Source organism: Adiantum capillus-veneris, chromosome 10, assembly GCF_014529385.1.
Source record: "Adiantum capillus-veneris isolate H3 chromosome 10, ASM1452938v2, whole genome shotgun sequence".
In the NCBI taxonomy this organism is placed as follows: domain Eukaryota; kingdom Viridiplantae; phylum Streptophyta; class Polypodiopsida; order Polypodiales; family Pteridaceae; genus Adiantum; species Adiantum capillus-veneris.
The window spans coordinates 85,771,915-85,786,553 of record NC_140940.1 but is presented as its reverse complement, the minus strand read 5'-3'; the positions used below and the strand labels follow the sequence as shown (position 1 = coordinate 85,786,553).

General features: G+C 42.9%; 2 protein-coding genes across 2 annotated transcripts; one reads left to right on the top strand and one right to left on the bottom strand.

Annotated features, from left to right (window-relative positions):
• Positions 1-7,727: 7,727 nt before the first annotated feature.
• On the bottom strand, positions 7,728-9,294 carry LOC147449183 (uncharacterized). The gene is made up of 4 exons (XM_086521725.1): positions 8,584-9,294; positions 8,401-8,481; positions 8,208-8,312; positions 7,728-8,127 (listed from the first exon to the last, which is right to left on the bottom strand). Exons 1-4 carry the CDS (start codon positions 8,680-8,682, stop codon positions 7,897-7,899), a joined length of 516 nt encoding a protein of 171 aa, XP_086377851.1. The 5' UTR covers positions 8,683-9,294; the 3' UTR covers positions 7,728-7,896.
• Positions 8,805-9,932, top strand: LOC147449182 (uncharacterized). The gene is made up of 3 exons (XM_086521523.1): positions 8,805-8,815; positions 8,985-9,069; positions 9,157-9,932. Exons 1-3 carry the CDS (start codon positions 8,805-8,807, stop codon positions 9,907-9,909), a joined length of 849 nt encoding a protein of 282 aa, XP_086377649.1. The 3' UTR covers positions 9,910-9,932.
• Positions 9,933-14,639: the final 4,707 nt, after the last annotated feature.

Below are 14,639 nucleotides of genomic sequence, written 5' to 3'. Positions count from 1 at the left end.
TATATCCAGGTCATGAATGTATATAAATCACCAAACACACCAATAAAAACACTTCTTTTAGAACTCCAACACTTGATACAAGAAAACAATAAAAAAAACATGAGCATCATACTAGGGGACTTCAACATTGACATCGGCACCACAAACACCCAATACCAACATTTGGAATCTCTACTTCATTCGGAGAACTATCGACAACAAATCAAAGATACAACAACCATCTATAATTCAATGCTAGACCATATTTGGGTGAGAAGCCAACAACCTCACTACATTTGTGGCACAAGATTTTGCTTTTGGTCGGATCATTCAATCACATATATGATGATCCCAAAATAAATAAACCAAAGATCATTGGAGGGGAGACCTCCCCTCCCTTCCCACTTCCCCCTCCGTTCCTACCCACCAAACCATCGAAGCAAAGGAAATCTACATTCATACCATCCAAACACCTGCTTTGATGTATATCAACTCATCTCACCATATGTATCAAACACAATTTTTGTAACCTACAACCATTTGGTCAGCATAGTTTTTTCCCCTGCTCGATCTTGAGGCTCAACATGTCTATCTCCCAAAGCAGCTAGATTCAATGGATTTCCACATGCCTCTCTTTCTCGATTAATCTTCGCTTTTCATTTTTCTATTAGCAAGGCAAATTTCTATGGCAGGCCTCGTGATTTTATCACTTTTTTTTCATCTTGTTCCCCCACACACAAGTCCTTATGTTTCTAAATGGGTCCATAGAGTCCCTTCCCATGTACAGCAAGTTTCACATCGAGCTCGTCTACCCCAAGCCGCACAATCCTACTTGCGGACTCAATACTTGACCTTGTCTTGCGTAAATACCACCACCATCTAGCTTTTCCACATCCACCAATCAAGACTACCGAAACAGCAAAAAAACATCGGACCTCCTCGGACTAGCGGTGATCACGAATTCCAATTGCCTATACCTTCCCGATCCGGATTCTGTTCGACAAGCCATAAACTCCTGTGGCATTCACTTGACGCATGTTTCACATAAAAAACTTGGCGAGGCTCCAGAAACCTCAAATGGCACGCTCCCCTATACAACCAGGCGGACACACAACTCGTCCCTGACAAATTTTTGAATGGCCATAACTTCCCCCTCGGAGCTCCGATTGACGATCCGAAAAGACCGGCATGCTCCACAACTTGAACTTCACACACCTGCTTGCGCATCCCATCTCGGGCCACTTGTCCCCATTTGCTCTATCCGTCGAGGATCTGCAACCTTCCAACTTTGGACTGGAGTAACTTTCACACCGTGGCTCCGTTTGACGAGCTGCCTGGAGAGGATCCTAGAGCATCTTGAACCCTACATTACAGGGCACATTTCCTTCATTTTGGACACCTTGATCTGCCATCTCGATTATCCTAATTCTAAGGCCCCTTGGCCTAAAAAACCACTTTGAGCATACATTTCAGCTGACACTCTTGCCCAAGGCCTTCACAACTGTCTTAGAACTTTGCCATGCACCTCTTAGCATACTCCGCATTACATTGCACATTTCCCAGGACGAACCACCTTTGGTCGCACCATCATTGCCCACCCCCTAGTTGAACATTTATGTTCAACAACAGACATGTTTATTGCTCCTTAAAGAAATTGTAACACCAAACTGGCAACCAAAACACTCCAAAACCATAACCGTATGTACAGAAACTATCTTTTGTCACCCACCATACTTGCTCAAGCAAGTTGCCCAACCCCCTGCATTACAACATGGTTACCACCAACGTCGAACACTTGCCACTGAGCATGCCCATCCACTTAAAGAAACCTCCTGTAGTGTTGCATCTCAACGCACAGCCAATCATCGACATAACCTGCCCTTGGCATACTTCCACTGCTCCGAGCATCCATTGGCAAACTACCCACTTCCAACAAAACATCACCAAATGCATCACCACTCCAATTAGACGTGCCATCACTAACATGGAACATACCATGCCCCGCGTCCCAACCATATAAAGTGAGATCCTCCTCAAGAAAATCGTGTACTTGCTCGACAACCCACTGCACAGCTGCACTCATCAGCATACCCTTCAGCCACCACACACAAACTTCCTTTGATAGCTTGAACAAGTCCACACCCTTGGACTTTTCTTCATGCTCAAAAGGACCGGTCTGTTTAGCGGGCAACTCTTTCAACATAGGCACCCCAGTCACCACATCAATTCCATACTCACCTCCATACCTGCCTCTGTCTACACCACCATAGCAGCAGACTTTTGCTCTCCCAAAGAAACGTCCATCTGTAGAGGGACAGACCCTCGTATCACCTGCATTCTGGTCAAAGCTTTCCCAGCCAGCACCTGTGTCTCTTCATCCATCTCACCCATCGGGTTATCAAACCCCCAATCAACCTCATCATTCAAGCATACTTGCTCAAAAGAACCCGTATCCAAGGCATCTCTCACGCAATCCATAGCTAGCTGGAGTTGCTCTTCACTTTGATGAGCATCCAATACCTCTTGCCTGCCATCTTCTTCAACACGTTCCTCTTCTATAGCCACCACAGCTCTCCCCTTCTTGGGAAACCCTTGTACTTGTTGTACAATCAAAGCACCTTCCATCGCTACCTTGACGAGCATCGTCATCAGCATGGTGCCGCATAGCACCCTCACCTGCATGTCTTCGTTCTTAAGCTCTGACACCCTTCCTTGCTCTTCATTCATAGTGGCAACCACCACATCTTCATACATATAAAAAGATTGCTTTACCTTTACTAGCATCGGCTCTTCGGATTATGTTTCCCAGCTTGTATCTCTATCCTTCTCGCTTGTTTTTCAGAACCACGAGCTTGTAGCCTCATCATCTTCAGCATAGGCCGATTCGGTATCAACACCATCATCCTCTAGCTGCTCCACAAAAGCTAGATCATCATCGTGCCCACTTTCATCATCCAACCCCAAGCTCTTGGCACCTACAACTTGGCCACAATCTGCTACCCTTTCAGACAAGCACTCCACGAGAGCAGGTTTCACCTCTTCAAGCTACACTAAGCACTTGGCATCTACTATTTCCTCCGCACATAGGCTCTCTTCAACAAAAGGCTCATCTTTGTTGACGAGCTCCTCCACAATCAGCATAGACCCCTCACAAACAGGCAACTCCCAAGGAACAAAGTCAATCAAAGGCGTTACCCTAATAGGCTCCATACTTTGCATCATTGGCACCATCCACAATTGGTCCATAGAACATCCTGATGCCGCCCTAGGCATATAATCTGTAGGCTTTAACAAGCCTAGCTCCAGCTTTCTCTTCACTTTCCTAGATTTCCTCTTGGCGACACTGATCATCTCGATATAGCTTCCCGGCTCTTCATAATCGACCTTCTCGTGAACATACGGGTGCAAACAAGCTAAGAACTTCTCCCACTTGAAGAATTCTGCATTGGCCACTTGGGTGACAGCCACTAGATCTCTCCAACATGCTTCAAAGTTATCCACAAAAGCGTCAAAATTTTCACCTATATCTTGTCGCAAGCCTTTTATCCTCACATCTACTTCACCAGTCGACACCACTCTTCAAAACCTATGTAGAAATCGCTCTTGAAAACCAACCCATTCTTGCTTATCCACAGCTTTCAAACCATCACGCCAAGCCTTCGCTTTACCTCGCAGCACCAACGGCACTGTCTCTAGCTTTTCTTCATCATTCCACATGTGCAATGATAGCATAAATAACTCAAAATCTGCCAAGCATTTGTCTGTATCTTCATCACCATTGAAAATCGGACACGAACTCTGCCACATTTTTGCTCATAAACGCATCACCAGGGAGCAATCAGCGTGCTCCTCAGTGGGGGCACCAGAAGATGTAGAGGGAGAATGGGGAATACACCCAGCACACATACAGAAATGCCTCCTATAGCTCAGGGCGTACACAACACCCCTGCCCACTTGAAAACCACCTCCAAACAACACAATCACCAAGATCACATGCGCACAAAGCGCTCACAAAGACTCACGCCCACCTAGATCATAGCACAACCCACACCCATGGAAAATGCAAGAACGATTGTCGCCCTTCGCACACAACACCACATGTAGTCTCTCCGTCTTTGCACACACACTGTCGAGGGGGGAACACTGCCGACACACACACTATCGGGGGGGAACACTGCCGACACACACCCGAACCCACTGACAACAGAATAGAGAAGAAGGGGGGAAGGGAACCCCGTGTTTTTTTCTCCTTGCCCTTGGCCCTCGCTCACAAAAAAAACCCCTCCTTACTTTTTCTTCCTCTTCTCCCTTTCCCTTTCTTTTTCTCCCTTCTCTTCTTCTTCCTTTCTTCTTTCCTTCTTCCTTTTCCTTTCTTCCTCTTCGCCAGCGCCCTCCTCCTTCCCCTTTTCTTTTTCTTTCACTAAGTCCTTTTCATGCCTTCCATATGCCGTCGTTGCCTCTTTCATTTTCTTCAATCTAGTCAACTTGTTTTTCCCCACACACAAGTCCTTATGTTTCTAAATGGGTCCATAGAGTCCCTTCCCATGTACAACAAGTTTCACCTCGAACTTGTCTGCCCCGAGCCGCACAATCCTAAATGCCGACCCAATACTTGACCTTGTCTTGCGTAAATACCCCCACCATCTAACTTTTTCGCATCTGCCAATCGAGACTACCAAAACAGTAAAAAACATCGGACCTCCTCGGACTAGCGATGGTCAGCAATTCCAATTGCCTATACCTTCTCGATCCGGATTCCGTTCGACAAGCCGTAAACTCTTGTGGCATTCACTTGCCACATGTTTCATATAAAAAACTTGGCGAAGCTCCAAAAACCTCAGATGGCACGCTCCCCTATACGACCAGGCGGACACACAACTGGTCCTTGACAAATTTTTGAATGGCCATAACTTCCCCCTCGGAGCTCTGATTGACGATCCGAGAAGACCGACATGCTCCACAACTTGAACTTCATACACTTGCTTGCACATCCGAGCTTGGGCCACTTATCCCCATTTGTTCTATTTGTCAAGGATCTGCAAAACCTTCCAACTTTGAACCGGCGTCACTTTCACATCGTGGCTCCGTTTGACGAGCCGTCCAGACAGGATCCTAGAGCATCTTGAACCCTACATTCCAAGGCACATTCCCTACATTTTGGACACCTTAATTTGTCATCTCACTTATCCCAATTCGGAGGCCCCTTGGCCTAAAAAACCACTTTGAGCATACATTTCAGTTGACACTCTCCTGCCCAGGGCTTTCACAACTGTCTTAGAACTTTGCCATGCACCTCTTAGCATACTCCACATTACATTGCACATTTCCTAGGACGGACCAACACCAATGGCATACCATGTTGATAAGTTTTCAATGCATACTGGAGGTTCATGTAATACGCCCATGGGTAGGGATAGCTCACTTTGGCACTCACTATTACATTTTCCCCCCTATAGCGACGGCTACATCAATGAATTTTCGTCGCCTTAGCGAGGGAAAAAGGCGTCGTTGTAGCCGTTGCTATTGTACGTCGCATAAATGAGGCATTTAACGAGGGCTATAGCGACGAGTTACCGTCGCATAAGCAATAGAACTAAGACGTTTACTTTTCGTTGCATAAGCGGCGCGTGGCATAAGCGAACCGTGGCAAAATGCATGGAATAAGCGGCGCGTGGCATAAGCGGCGAGATGCTTAAGCGACGAGTTGTTTTTTTTTTTTTAAAGACGGCATCACCGATGCTTTGAACACGCAACGACTATATGACGTGCATGGTTTCATAAGTGATCTCTCTCCGCTCCCTCTCTCTCTCTCTCTCTCTCTCTCTCTCTCTCTCTCTCACACACACACACAGTACATACAACAATCTAGCTTCAATGCTCTCTCTCTCTCTCTCTCTCTCTCTCTCTCTCTCTCTCTCTCTCTCTCTCTAGCTAGCTCTTCTACACACACATACAAACTCTAGCTCTCGAGTGGAACACACAAACGCAGAAACTCTAACTCTCTCTCTCTCTCTCGCCGGTGTTCTTGCATTTGTGATTGCTCTTGTTGCTCATATATTTGTTGGCATTTCGCATAGTAGTGCGGACGTTGATCGGACCGGTGCGTACGTAAGCGATATAAATTTATAATTTCGGCTTCAAGATGAATTATGGTACACAACTCTCTCTCTCTCTCTCTCTCTCTCTCTCTCTCTCTTTGCTAATTTTTTAAGTTAGAACTTTAAATAAAATAAAAAATAGACGATCATGTTTGTTTATTAAAATAAAATAGCAGGCCCTCAAGCCAATATTAAATCTCAAACCCATGATTTCTGTCATGTAGCAGATGTTTCTATAAGTCCTAAATCGGCTCCCTTTGTTCAGTTAAGAAAAACGTTCTTGATGTATAACAGAAATAATTCTTGCGAACTTCTAAAATGATCCATTGGTCAGCCGCTTCAGATCTCGTGAGCCATATAGCTTGCCAAGATGCCTCGTTGGCACGTGGACAAGCTATGTGGGCTCACAAGATCTCAAACGGCTCGCAAATGGGCCATTTTCAAAGTTCAAACAAGCTGTATAACTTGTTCACATGCCTCATTGGCACGTGGGCTCCATGCGCTAAAGCTCGCCGATCGACCATTTTTGAAGTCCATGACCAAAAACTGCTCGCGGACTACGTTGGACGGACTACTTTGGAAACGGCCCATTGGCAAACCATTTAAGATTCTGCGAACCCACATAGCTTTTTCGCGTGCCAAAGAGACATGTGGGCAAGCTATAGGACTCGCCGAGAGATCAAACAACTGACCGATGTATTGTTTCTGAGCGTTTTTTGCTCGAGGACTTTGAGAACGATCCATATATCAACGAGTTGTTTGAGCTCTTAGCGAGCCGTATAGCTTGCCCATATGCCTCATTGGTACATGGACATTCCATGTGGGCTCACAAGAGCTCCAACGGCTCGCCGATGGACCGTTTCTAGAGTCCACAAAAAAAAAAAAACTTGTCCCTATTTCATACAACTAGGGACATGTGGGTTTAACATGAAAATAAAGAAAACTTGATACATGTCGGTACTTGGTACTTGGTCCTTGCTTTAATTTGGCTGTAAGTTCCATAATGAAACTTCGTACTTGCAATTGGTACATGGTCCATAGTATTAATTGGTCGATGTAACTTTGTGGTACTGTAATAAATTAACATGAAAACAATAAAACCTCTTTAGTGTTAGATTTGGTATAAGGTACTTGGTACTTGATTTGGTACTTAGTACTTGCAACTTGAAACTTGGTACTTGATTTGGTACAAGATATGTAGAATCTGACACTTAGCGTAAAATCTGCTACCTTTACAAAAAATATGAAAATCAAAAGCTTGTTAATACTAGAGCCTGACATAGAAACCAAGAAAACTTGTTAGTGTTAGATTTGGCAGTTGATTTAGAGTTTGGTATCAGGTTCCATAATGAAACTTGATAGTTGTCATTGGTGCATGGTACATGGTACGTAACTTGAAACTTAGAGCGTATGATGCTTGTAGTTGGTGCATGGTACATGGTACGTAACTTGAAACTTGGAGCGTATGATGCTTGGTACTTTGAAACGTCATAGTTCAAATCTTCATCTTAAAAAAAACATTGGAAGCCTTTTTAACAATGTGTAAACCGACCGGGCGAAAAGCCACAGGCGGTGACCCAAACCAGGTTACTTAGGTTAATTATCTTATCGACAAATAATTAATTGTTTGACAATAGACAAATTTAGTGATGCAACAAACACATGTCAGTATATATCATCAGTAAGTTTATGTACATGTGTCCAAAATGTGTGGTGATCAATCCTCACATATACAAAACAAATCTCATCATCACATACGATGTAGCCATGCACACTGAAAAATACATATATAACGATCCCAAATATGCAAAAGAAATCTCTACGCAGGATCACTATGTGATCCATCACTACTGGAAGATTCACTATCATCGGTCTCATGATCGCTAGTGCCACCACCACTGGTCCGAACCGTGGGACTACGACTGTCCCCATCTCTGCGATCGTCACCATCATGGCCAGTGATTGGGCCGCTGCTCCTCTCAGCCTCTCGATGTCGCCCCTCGGCCTCCTGTCGAGCCACCTCTGTCATATTAGCCTCCCCATGCTGCTCCTGTATTAGTTAGTGAAATAAAAAAAGAATATATTACAGTTACCATGAAAAAAACTACAAAGCAAAACAAAGATACGTACAAGTGGATCTGGAGTATCAGTAAGTGTCTGACACAAAGCACGATAGCCGCAGTATGTGGCGTACCCTATCTCCTGTGCCGTCGATGCACGACCATAGTCTTTCGTCTACATTAAGACACAACCAAAGACTTATTAATTTTTGCATTCAATAATACTACCTATAAAAGTTAAAATGTGAATGGTCTATACTCACAAATGTGGCCACAAATCCATCCCGTCCCATCTGCCCTAGTTTAGATGTGTGACGTAAAGCTACTCTCTTTCTTGCTGCCTCCTAAGAAAATTTGAATAAACAAAATAACATAGATTAGAGAAAGTTAGAATCAATCTAGGAAAGTTCATATTAATTCTAATATATTTTACCAAAGGCACACACCTTTTGTTGGGGAAAATTAATGCGTAGACGCATCTCCTTGCGGAAGAATTGCCATGTCTCCATGCAAATGGTTGCCTTTCTCTTGTTTGACGGCACCATACAATAGCGCTTGTTTATTTTTTAAATTTCAATAAGCGTTAGAATATACCATATAACTATTAGACTTCAATGTTTTGTTACTTTTATTGAATTTTTTATTTTGGTCATTTGATAAATGTCTCATGTTTTTATGGTAATTGAAATCCAAATTCGGATCAATTAGAGGGTACACCACCACCTCCTACTAGTGGTAGCCGAGGTGCACAGAGTTCCGATACTGCACATGAACCCGTTTACGATGATTTCTACTATGATGAGCCTATTATATGCTGGTGTGCTCGTTGTTGTGGCACGTATCGCAGGCCACAACGGGAGTGCTTTTCACATCAGCTAACTTATGGTACTTTTGAGCAAGCACCACCACCTGAGGAGCGACATCGACCTATGGTATATTTCATATCTCCCTTTGTTTGATATATGGAGTTTTAAAAATCAAAGAGTAAAATATATAATGTAACTAGATTATATATGTAGGTATCTTCACTTGATGGCCAGGATGACTTTACTACCAGTGGTGCACATGTCTCTCGCACACGGCACGGACAGGTCATTTGTCAGTTGCAGCTCGAGGTTTCTCGACATCCTCTACCTCCTCCATTGGAGGCTGAGATGGATAGAGATCATCCACTGCCTACTCATTTACAGGATCTAATACAGAGCTACGATCGTAGACGATACGGAGGCTGGCAGGGAGGACCACTTCCTTTAGATGGAGTGGTTTTTGGATTTTGGGGCAATCGTTACATGATTGCTCCGTCCACCATCAGTGGAGTGGGACGAGGCGTCTTTATTGCACAGGATTTGCATGTGTCCCCTCATTCAGAGGTCACCCTTATGTCTATTTGTGGACCTATATATAGATGGGGTCCATGGCATCAGCTCACTCGTTACATCCAGAGCATGACTACTTATGGATTATGTCTCAATGCAGCCTCTATTTCTGCTAGAGGGATTACACATGCAGAAGGCCAAAGACTCTATGTTGATGGAAGACCTTACTCTCAAGGAAACATAGCAGGTTTAATCAATAGTAGTCGAGGGAGAAGTGCAAGAACCAATTGCACATTTGTGGAGTGTGAGAATGGTCATGAACCAAGACACATGACTAGGGATGTACCAAGATATATAGTTGTCCATGCTATTAAATCATTATGTGTTGGTGATGAATTGCTAATCAATTATGGATGGCGTAGACCTCCACGAGCACCCTTAACAGATGAGGGTTAAGAGCTCATTGTATACAATTCCTAATGTTATTTTGAACTCTTGTACCCTAATTCTACACTTTAATTTGCATTACGTTTTGTACTTTCGCTAATTTATTTTGATATTATTTTTTGTTGTTTCCAAATGTTATTGAATTCCATAGCAAAGATGGAGTAATGCGAATTCCGCAGGATAGTCCTACATTTGAGCATATTGATTCGCTATGGCCAGATTTCGCAAAAGAATCACGCAATTTAAAGATGGGTGTAGCATTAGATGGTGTGAATCCATTTTCTATAAAACCAAGTAAATGGTCTACATGGCCGGTGTTAGTTATTAACTATAATCTACCCCCATATCTTAGTATTAAGAAAGAGCATTTAATGCTCTCACTCTTAATCCTAGGAAAGCGACAAGTTAAAGACTTGAATGTATATTTGGCTCCTCTCATTGACGATCTTCAAGATTTGTGGAGAGGGATTGATGTCGTGGATATGTCAAGAAGCATTGGTGAAAGACAGTTCATTGTTCGTGGGATTTTAACATGGACTATCCACGACTTTCCAGGATATGGTTTTTGCTCAGGTAAATGGTTTAGATATATACATTTTCTCATATGTTTTTTGTATATTTATTGCGCTAATAATATTTGTTATGTTTTTCATGCAGGAATATGTACCAAGGGTTATAAAGCTTGACTTGTGTGTGGTGATTGGTTGAGATCAACTTATAGCAAAAACCTCAACAAAAATATATATCTTCGACACGGACAATTTTTACCTGAAGAGCATCATCTATGAAATAGAAGGCAAGCCATACATTTCAACGGGAAGGTAGAAGAAGGAAAATATCAAATACCAAACACACCAAAGGATTGGTATCTAAAGTGGATTGTTGGGCCCGCTATCGATCCGGAGTCGGAGATCATAAGTGGTGATGATGATGACGCTGTGAAGGTGCGAGCAAGAGAAAAACGTTCTCTGGCTCAAAGTCCTTCGATATGGTACACTTTGGAATATTGTAAGGATTTGAAGATATGTCATCTTCTTGATCCTATGCATATATTTAAGAACGTTGGTCATTCGTTATGGCAACACCTTGTTGGCTTGAAAGACACAGTGGCAACAAGAAATGACTTAAAGGAGCGAAACTCAAAGCCTAATCTATGGCCACTTTCTGATGAAACTGGACGTGACACAACCTATGAGCCTGCCCCATGGGTACTCAGCGCAGAAGAGGTGTAGACTATCAACAAGAGGATTCAATTGATTCGTACGCCTATAGGATATGGAGCATCTTGTCAAAACATGTTCACTTTAGATGACAAGAGCTTGTCTGGTTTAAAAACACATGATTGACACAATTTTGTGAAGGTAATGTTTTATCAATCTTCGTAAGTATTTATTTTCTTGCATGTTTTGTTGATTGGATTAATCATGTATACAGCATGTTCTACCCCTTGTTATTAATGGATGTACTACCCGAGGAGTCCGAGACGTAATATATCGCTTTGGATCGCTTGCATGGTATTTATCGCTCATTAAATTTTAGAGTAAAATTTTAGTTGATAAGTTCTTAATTCAAATATAACTTTAATATCTTTTTTCTTTTATTGATAGATGGATTACATCTAAAGAAATTGACAAAGGATTAATTCCACAAAAGAAGCGTGAATGTATAGAGCTTCTTTGTTTAATGGAGAAGGAACTTCCAACCTCCTTTTTGATATCCAAGTTCATCTGCTAATCCATCTAGTGGACGAGATATAGCTTGCTGGTGTTGTTTCTACTCGATGTATGTTTTGGGCCGAGAGATTTATGGGAGTACTGAAAGGTTATGTACGTCAAAAAGCAAGACCAGAGGGTTCTATGGCGGATGGATGGATGCTTGAAGAATGCATGTATTACGTTTGTGAATATCTTGAGCAAACCGATTTTGAAGCTCCACGCGTATGGACAAATGAGTCTTCTTCTACCATGTCAGACGAGGTATTGTCTGGTAAGGGAGTCCCTTTTCGACTTAAGATCCAAGATAATTTGGATATTTCTACGTTCATTGTCTATAATAGCGAATGCATGCAACAATTTGTTGAGGAGTATGAGGAGAAACTTGCGAACCAACGAGTTGGCAGACGTAAAAACAGGAGATCCAGACGTCAAACCAACGTAAATAACATCGAAGACGTACCTACTTTCATGGATTGGTTATACACCCGTATGCAACGGGCGGATAGAGATCATGAGACAATCTCAAGGGAACAAAGAGAGTTTATGATCGGATGTGAAAGAAAGGTAACTTTGGGTTTTGAAAACTTTAAACTAAACAAGCAATATTCCTTTTTTTCTTATATCATTTATATATTGATCTAGGCTCGAATGTATACAAACATGTGGGCTTATGGTCAACGTCTTCGAATAAAAGCTATTGACGACTTACGTCTAACTCAAGATTCTTTCGGTGTTGCCTCTTTCAAGCAATTATCACGTGCAAGTTCAAGAGACACAAATCTTGTTGATAGTGAACTGGGTTATGTGGGAACCATAGTCGGCATTTATGAAATATTGTATCGGATCTTCAAAAAGGTGAATGAAATCCCTCTTCATACAACAAAATGACATGTAGATTTCTTGAAGTTATACATAATTCTAAAGTTTTGATTCGTGCATTTTGACAGGTGATTGTGAAGGTGGATTGGTTTCGTGCCGAGTATAAAGGCAATAATGACACAATGAGAAGAGAACCGTCCAAATTTTCGTCCGTCGACTCCTCAAAGTTAATGCGTGCAACAAGAGAGCCTTACATTCTGCCAACTCATGTTGAGCAAGCGTTCTTTTACAAGAACCCAGATTCTCATCCATGGTGGCAAGTTGTGCATGTCCAACCTAGAGGTCGTCAGTTGTTTGATAGCGTTGACCCTGAGGAAGCAAATCAGGATGAATTGGTAACATCCTCGAATCTAGACACATCAGAGAAGAGAGATACGACACCAGAGACGTTGTAAAACCCTCCTCCGAAGGCCCCACTCTCGTCGACGAGAGTGGTCTACTATTGATTGCACAGAGTGGTACAATGCGGATGCAATGGACTGATGCAACTTGGGACTATGCCGGTGACGACGACGGTGATGACGACGATGACTTTAGGGCTGAAATCTGTGGTCTTCTATCTGCTGAATTTCGGGACTGTTTCGGTGGCTGAAAATGACTGTTTTGACTGCGTTTTCGAGGGCTGAAAATGGAGATCTTCTGCAACCAACTAAGGCTGATTTGGGGCTGTTAAAAACGTTGATCTGCTGCGTTTTTATACTGCTGAATTTGCGTTTTTCTACTGCTTGTATAGCTTCCTTCTCGAGTGTGGCTTGTATAGCTTCCCTCCGCAAGGGTGATCACCCGAGGTAGAGACCTCTCGTCGGCCAAGGGCCCTCGAGGTCGCGTCTCACGAAGTCAACTCAAGAGGACGAGTGACTGTGGAGGGTCTCGGAACCCGCCTATGCATAGAGACCCGTAACACTCTCCCCGCCTACGAGAGAGCACGATGTCGTCATCGAGTATATTCGATTTGAGCAAAATTGTAGCCTTGTCCCTACTATCTGCTCTAACTGAGCAGGCTGCCCACTCCCCTGTAGAGATGGATGTCACGTACATAGCATGTAAACTATGCCATAAAGCATGAGTTGTAGTCTCCCTCGAGACCTGCCAGTAAACAGACTCAACCATATGCAAACGAATCCTAGACATTGCTAACTCATCAAGATCCTGCCAATCATCATCACGCATAGACTTGGGCTTCGCCGATAAACCACGCAAGGGTTTATCCTGCCCCAAATCCGATAATGCAACAAGCATATGCTCCTTCCAAGCAACAAAATCTGCACCATCAAACTGTGTCAGACCATAACCCTAGAAGTCAAATGAAAAATCAGCCATAATGCTCGCAAAAGAGCAACCAACAATGAGTATCAAATGTCAACCAAATCAGCCCTAAACTGGCTCGAATCGCATCAACAAAAGTCTGGAAATATTGCTCAAAACCTGATGCAAAATTGCACCAATAACCGTGCAAAACCTTGCACAAAATCACAAGTCAATATGACTCAATGGCGCATAAATATCTGACAAAATTTTGGCAGTCTCCTTTGTAACTGGAGCAAAGTCTCAACAGTGAACCTCAAAGAGACAATAATATATGCCACAATGGCCAATCCGGGAATAAACTCGAGCGGAATCACCTCACAAAGTCATACATATGAGCATACCCGCTCTTGCCGGAGTACCACTCAACGACACCTCAAATGACATACATGTGAGTGATGATTGCTGCCAAAATACCTTCCAATCGATGACCAAATGTCTGCTAGATAACTATAGCAACATTTTGCAAAACCTTGCAAGATCTTTCGCTATGCGCAATGCGAAATAGGACACACCAGGGCATACACAAGTGACTCCAAACTCAAACCAAATGATGGCTGAAAATCACCTATCAAAGTGGGAGTAAACTCAACCACTAAACTGTCAAAGAGCAACTTGCGGATACGTAGAAGCTATGGCAAGAACCTGAATAAAAGCCAACAGAGTTTCTTCTATAAATTGAGCCAAATCTCAAATAATCTCAGCATAAACAAATGCACAAATCCATATATGGCATACACAAACCGCCAAGACCATGGCAACATAGCTCACTCTTGCATGAATGGCTCTCTGGACAAATGCATATCCAAAAACCTGTGTACACCTATGAATCTGCTGGTT

What these genes read in the sequence shown, in the direction of transcription:
- LOC147449183 (XM_086521725.1), bottom strand. Translation starts at nt 8,682, where the DNA reads ATGGTGCCGTCAAACAAGAGAAAGGCAACCATTTGCATGGAGACATGG. An exon ending in TTAATTTTCCCCAACAAAAG is followed by an intron (nt 8,482 to 8,583) that starts GTGTGTGCCTTT and finishes AAATTTTCTTAG; the next exon opens with GAGGCAGCAAGAAAGAGAGT. An exon ending in CTGATACTCCAGATCCACTT is followed by an intron (nt 8,128 to 8,207) that starts GTACGTATCTTT and finishes TAACTAATACAG; the next exon opens with GAGCAGCATGGGGAGGCTAA.
- LOC147449182 (XM_086521523.1), top strand. An exon ending in AGGAGCGACATCGACCTATG is followed by an intron (nt 9,070 to 9,156) that starts GTATATTTCATA and finishes TTATATATGTAG; the next exon opens with GTATCTTCACTTGATGGCCA.